Source organism: Lottia gigantea, assembly GCF_000327385.1.
Source record: "Lottia gigantea unplaced genomic scaffold LOTGIsca_39, whole genome shotgun sequence".
Taxonomy (NCBI): Eukaryota; Metazoa; Mollusca; class Gastropoda; family Lottiidae; genus Lottia; species Lottia gigantea.
The window spans coordinates 313,912-321,308 of NW_008709333.1; the positions used below are offsets into that span (position 1 = coordinate 313,912).

General features: G+C 35.8%; 1 protein-coding gene across 1 annotated transcript; it reads right to left on the reverse strand.

The window, feature by feature from the left end:
- Nucleotides 1-3,691: 3,691 nt before the first annotated feature.
- LOTGIDRAFT_163286 (hypothetical protein) lies at nucleotides 3,692-6,902 on the reverse strand (the record flags this gene model as incomplete). Its single annotated transcript, XM_009059383.1, has 7 exons — nucleotides 3,692-3,892; nucleotides 4,498-4,574; nucleotides 4,984-5,038; nucleotides 5,510-5,655; nucleotides 5,952-6,019; nucleotides 6,376-6,429; nucleotides 6,829-6,902. 7 exons carry the CDS (start codon nucleotides 6,900-6,902, stop codon nucleotides 3,692-3,694), a joined length of 675 nt encoding a protein of 224 aa, XP_009057631.1.
- Nucleotides 6,903-7,397: the final 495 nt, after the last annotated feature.

The following is a 7,397-nucleotide window of genomic DNA, read 5'->3' on the forward strand; positions in this document are numbered from 1 at the left end:
AAAGGCTCCTTCTCTCCCTCCCCCCCCTCCCCTTCATTGACTTAATAGTAACCGTAACATTACTATCATCGTAACCAACATATACTTCTTCTCCTTATCATCCCCCCTCTCTTTCGTACACAGGCCCCTTCTCCTCCATCAACTTCTTCTCCTTATACCCCCCACCCCCCCTACCAAGGCTCCTCCTCCCATATGCTTCTTCACCTTCAATAACCTCCCCCTCCTACATAGTCTAAATTGGCTCCTCCTTCCATTAGCCCAGCCCCCCTCCCCTCCCCTCCACATCTATTATTATCATCGTAACCGATTTTATCTTAATATATTTTGTTCACAGTATTGTAGAGATGATCCAAGAGACAATCTACAAACCAGTGGAGGAAATAATCTATTAAATCAGATGGCGGTGGCTGCCACCAACACCTTGATGTCAGCCGCCTTACAGGTATATTAACAAATATACACATATATCTTTACAATTTTTTTCCCTAAGCAATCATGTGTCCTGAAGATCTAGAAATGTTTAAAACATAAATATCAATAACTCTTCCATCTGATCGTTAGTACTTTGTAATACATTATGATCTATACTAATATAGTATATTTGTTTTGTTCAGAGATATGGTCTAGGTCAATCAGCACCAGCGTTTGGGATTTCGTTACGGTATGATCGAGCACAGGTACCAGTTAACTTTTTAATCTTTATCAAAAGTGAAACGAGAAAAGTATTATGATTTCACGTCTTTCTTCAGCACAATAAGATAAAGAACTGTATGTATAACTTCATTTCATTATCTCATTAAGAAACAGAACAGTAGGATATAAAACTCTATTTCATTTCATTAATCCAATAAGATACAGAACAGTAGGATATAAAACTCTATTTCATTTCATTAATCCAATAAGATACAGAACAGTAGGATATAAAACTCTATTTCATTTCATTAATCCAATAAGATACAGAACAGTAGGATATAAAACTTCATTTCATTTCATTAGTCCAATAAGATACAGAACAGTAGGATATAAAACTCTATTTCATTTCATTAGTCCAATAAGATACAGAACAGTAGGATATAAAACTCTATTTCATTTCATTAGTCCAATATGGTACAGAACAGTAGGATATAAAACTCTATTTCATTTCATTAGTCCAATAAGATACAGAACAGTAGGATATAAAACTCTATTTCATTTCATTAGTCTAATATGGTACAGAACAGTAGGATATAAAACTCTATTTCATTTCATTAGTCCAATATGGTACAGAACAGTAGGATATAAAACTACGTTTCATTTACAAAACAGTAGGATGTAAACCCTTTTTTCATTTCATTAGTTTTATAGATTAGTAGACCCCATTTACATGGATTGTAAAGAGGCTTTCTGAATTTTTTTTATGTGTAACGGGGACACTGATATATTCAATTTGCGCCATTCCAATTTTCAACCAGACGTCTATGTTGCAATTCCACTCAAACTAAACATTTTATGATGTCACTAATCGCGAAGTCCTTATTATGATATAACATATTTTGCGATCAGTGACGTCATCAAACGCTTAGTTTTAGTGGAATTGCAAGAACCAAGGACTTCTGATTGAAAATTGGAATGGTGCAATTGATGCATTCAGTGTCCGCGAAACACATAAAAATTTTAGAAAACCTCTTTAAAATCCCTTTAATGTCTTTGTAAAGTATATAAAATTTAGGCGTAAAAAACCATGTAATTTAAATACTGTTTATTTTAGATGGGGGATGACGTAGCCAGTAGATGGAACGTGGAAAGTTCTGTTAATGTAACTCCAGATCTAATTTTTGGATTACTCCAGACATGGAAATAGACTATGGATTTTCTTCAGTTTCTCTCGGCAATTTCCATAAAGTTGAATCTTATTAATTTACAAACGGTCTACCGTTAAAGTTCTGCTAGTTCATAGTAATGAATGGTAGTCATTATTTACCGGATATGTATCCAAATTGTCAAGTGATCACGTGATTCTGGTAGTTCAAACATCAGAGTTGGCTCGTTCTTTGTAAGCAAAGACAATGAAAACAAAGAATTCGTAAGATATAAATTTAAACTGATAATAAAATGTATCATTGATGAACCAATAGTCAAAATATAGCATTCAAATCATAAGTAAAATTCCCAAAGGCTCTAAATTTATGGACTTCATTCATGCCACAATATTACAATCACTTGACAAATAATCGTAAAATGTCGGAAATAAAGAGTTTCGCCCAAGAAGACACAGCAAAATGTACAATTCATTACAAAGAGAGATTCGGCTTTACGGAAACTGCCGAGGATTGCCGAATGATAAACTTTTAATTTTTCTAGTTTGGATGCTTAAACTAACAATACTAATCAGATTAACCTTAAATTAAAAAAATCTAAATTAAATATCAAAACCACAAACAAATTGATCACAGTGTCTCTAATGATCTAGAGGCCGGTACAGGGAAATTCTAAATTAAAGGGATTGTAAAGGGGTTTTCTAAATTTTTTATGTGTATTGGGGACACTGACAGCATCAATTTGTACCATTCCAATTTTCAACCAGACGTCTGTGGTTCCTGCAATTCTACTAAAAGTAAGTGTTTGATGACGTCACTAATCGCAAAATATGCTTTAACACATTAGGACTTCGCGATTTGTGACGTCAACAAACATTTAGTTTTAGTGGAATTGCAGGAACCACAGACGTCTGATTGAAAATCGAAAGGTTGCAAATTGACGCTATCAGTGTCCCCAATACAAATAAAAATATTAGAAAACCTATTTATAATCCCTTTAAGCAGTATGATATATCCCTTGTTTAAGATGAATACCATTTCCTTATTATGTGCCTCTAATACAATATCTTGAGAGATACCACCATTTAACAATGAACATTCCTCTTTCATTTTGTCAACTTTTTGATCGACCCATTTGCGATATTTGCTCAAGCTTTTAGTAAATTTTTTTTTTATAAATGTGCGGATTAACTAATTTTGTATTACAATTATGTATTTTATTTGTGTTACTTTATTGCTTTGCTTTTGAATTTATCTTTTACAAAATCTTTCTATAACGGGTAGGGGTGTGGCCCCAAATTACGCTACTGCAATCACCCACTTAAGGGTCTAAACTGTCTTGATGAGGATTATTTATCTGTAACATGTGTCAACAGCATGGAACGAGCCTGAACATGATGAGTTCTTATCAAGTAGCTAACATTAAGTCCTATTTAAGTTAACGTTCATTTCGAAAACTAATTATCCTGACGAAGATTGTGTATCTGAACATTTCTTAGTAAATTTGAAAGTTAACGCCCATTTCCAAACTAGCTGCCCTGGCGAGGATTGTGTATCTGAAACGTGTCGGCGGCATGAGATGTCCTAATATTTAGTCCTATAGTTGAAAGTTAACGCCCATTTTCAAATCTAGATGTCTAGAAATCAGCTGGAAGCTAATGAATTTTTCAACATGAAGTATATAAAGTGAGTAAATATTTCATAATCATAAAGTGGTATCAGGTGTCTAGAAGAGTAAGCATATCCTGCCTAGCGCCAAACCCGACATAGCTGCTTAACATACCGGTACACAACAAACTTGACAAATCGGAGCATTAAAACAATAGTGACTTGACTGATGAGTTTAAAAGTTCAAGGAACGTAACTCATGAAAACATATTTGAGTAATTTTATTTTCAATATTTTATTTCTTCATTTATAACAGAATTTTCTTCTTTACCATTCAGTTCAAAATTACTTCCAATGTCTAAAAAATTCAATTCTTCACCTTTAATTTCAAACTTGTGAAATTCTTTAGCGAATGTCAAAAAGAATGCCGTGGCTATAAAGGCGACAACCCATTCTAGAAATGTAGATATCACGTGCTCTGTATATCCCTGAAATAAATAAGTTAATAGTAATAAATTAAACAAGTACTAACGATTCGAACCGCAACATGAAACCCAAAATCCAAACAACACATTGGGATTGTGTCGATTTGACTCTGATAGCTGTTTTGAAATTTAAGTTGACTGCTCAAACAGATAAACTAGGCCCTGTTTTGTGCCGATTTTCCGCATCTCCGGAGGCTTAGGGATTTTAAACCTATTTATTTTATCGGATGCGCCAAACCTAAATATAATTGGGTAGACTCTAATTCCTGTAATAGAGTTTTGAGTTGCCTCCCTTGCTTAACCAAATTGAGTGGATACTTTTGTCTCTCAATAAATTGGTTGCAGCTTATAAATTTATCATATAAAGAATTCAATCATCATCAATCATAAGTGAGTAAGTATTTCATAGTGAAAAGTGGTACCAGGTGTCTAGAAGACTTAGTATATCTTGCCTGGTGCCACACCCTGAGCACCAGAAGTCCGAAATAACATAGTAATAGTAGAAGCTAAGAGGAAGATAATGCAGACATATAAATCTTAAGATGGCATGTTTTTATAAAAAAAATATGTAGACAACTTGGATCCCTTTGAAATTATTACAGTCTTACCTTTACTCCCGGACCCCATTTTAGAGGATCGTCCGGTTGCAGTTTACTGGCTATTGTGGCAAAAATCAAAACTTTATCTTGTTAAGGATAATAAAACCGATGGTTGAACTCATTCATAAAAAGGTGGGCACAGCTAATAGGTTATGGGTAGGGTTAACTAATTTAAATTCTAAATGTGATGGATCTTGAAATGTACAGCCTGTTGCACACGGGGTCTCAGTTTATCAATCACTTTGAAAGACTAGACGCTTTTCATTAGCCCACATGGTGCGGAAAAGTAGGACGTAAAACTCCATTTCATTTCATTCCGATGTCAGCCACTGCGACAATTTCAATTTAGTAATCTCCATTAAAGGATACAGACCACAATACCAGTGGTATTCAAAATAGTGAGGACAAGTCTAAGTCTGGTTAAACCGAGACTATGTCCTGGCAGTAGACTTGTTTTATAGGACAAAAATGTCTGCAGCCACATGTACACATTACCTACTATAAAAGCCAGAAAGGCTCCGATTAAATGCACTGCTAATACGTTGGTTTCCTGAAAATTATAACAAACGAACAGGCACTATAACTTTGCTATCCATGTTGTATTCAATAAAATTTTAGTTATTTCCCTTTACCCAATATTTAGATTGAGTTATTTCCCTTAGTTATATCTTATATAAAGTTACTTCCCTTATTTCTCAAATCTAATGTCCCAATGTGCTAATGACGTCTATGAATAACAGAGTTCGTTTTTTATAAAAGAGTTTCACGAAGCGGTATTTCCGGCCTTTGGTGACATATTGATATGACTCGACTCGTTTAGTTGAAAACCCCCAAAATACCGAATTGCTTCCGAACGAACAGTTTCCATTTTCTACAGTGAGACATCAACAGAGGGCCGAAAATTCTTCTGGGGTTCTCTTGATTCCGTCTTACGGAAGGAAACTACCGAGGATTGCCGAATGACAGAGCTTCAAGAACCATATTTTTGATCTTTGGGATGAAATATTGCAGCAGAACTGACCTGGAAGTTGGCGACCATGTAGATGCCTAAAGCCGCTGCCCAGCCAGTAATGAATGCCACCTTATTTAATATCAGTAACGCCCGCCTGTTACTGTCACCATAGTGATAATATACTTGTTGATATCGTAGTCGGATTGCTCGAGCAGCTAGAATAAAGGGGTTAAAGGTCGTGAGTTATTAAGACAACCTGCTAGCTAGATAGATTGACACATACCACAGCGAGTGCTTACGGGTCACATCCCTTCTGATCAGAGATCGACGAATTGAAGGATGGAAATTGATAATGATGATGATGGATGCTGGATGTTAATGGATAGATGGAGATTGATGATGGATGATGGCGGGATGACGACGTTCATGATGATGATGATGATGATGATGATGATAATGATTGCTGGATGATGATGGTGATGAATCGACGCTGATGATAATTGTTACTTACTGAGAAGGGCATAAATTCCTAAGAAAAACCCGAAAACACAACTTTCTGGAGCTCGAGTACCTGTATCACTGGAAACAGAAATTAATATCCACAAATTCTTGAAATATTCTATCAAATCAACTAACTAAAGGGCACAATGCTCATCAGTGACTCAGCAAATATGGCCCTTGATACCTAATGCAGAGGGTTAGATTCATTTTAAAAGGATATTTGGATCAGCTAACAGAAGGCCCAATCAATGAGCGAATTGGTGGGGTGGGTGCTTTAATCCTGGATTGGTGTCTTGCATGAAAAGTCACACATTCCATGCAAAAGATGACTTGGAGCTGGTAGGAGTTATCAAGTTCCGGTAGAGGATGGACCCCTTCGTGGTTTTGACTGCTTTATCGTCCAGGTAGGAAACGGAATATCAATGGTTCTTTACCTGATATATGGAAACAAGGCGTGTACGTGATCCAATAAAACAGCTATCGTGTATCTATAAAATAGTCAAAATCATAGATTAAGGAGAGGGTGGGGAACTCATCAGAACTTGACTTGTAACGTCTTATTTCCCGATGTTCAACAATATAAGAAAAATCCTTTAAAAGAGGAAATTTTTTTGGTAGGTATTCTAATCATTTAGAAGACAATTTAAGACTCTAGGTACTATTTTGAAGCTGCTATTTCCATTCACAATAAAAGACATAGTGGTCGAAACCACAGTGGCCGAAGGACAATATTACTCCAGATTCTTGGAAGAACTGGCCGAGACATCAGAATTCTTCTTGCCTTTAAGAGGATTTGATCCCATGACACCTGATCGCCTAAAAGACGACAATCCAAACCGCTACTGTCTGAGTTATTCCACTATTTTTTTTTATAAAATCCAACTTACGATGTGAAACAAGTGATAGGAAAGAAAGCAGTGATCACAATTAAAATATAGTGTCCTCGGTACGTAAAACCCATTTTATATACACTGTTAATACACAGAGATATGTCCCTTGATATAATAAATAATCTGAGTAGTCTCCCTTCACACTCACAACCAGTTATCTCCCTTGACAAGTTCCAGATCGCAGCTTTTGTCCTAGTTTCTTTATTTCTATCCTTTTCTTGAAATGGTGTTTAAATTCAGATAAAATGTAACACGGTTAAAAGGAGTCCTGTCAGCAATTTCTTTCGACCTTTAATTTAAAACAATTAAAAATCCCATCTTTGTTATACAAACTATTGTTTGGAGGGGTTGGGGGTTTCTCTGTAGGCCTATCCCCTCTGACACCGCCACTTATAAAGATCTAAAACTCTAAATTCATATCAAGAGTCCAATAAGATACAGAACAGACTCTGAACAGTAGGACGTACAATATAGCCTAGAACAGTTAGACACAACGTCGCCGAAATAGAGGCATAATAGAGAGCGATAATCGCGGCTATACTCTCGTCTGCTGTGTCATTCTGTTA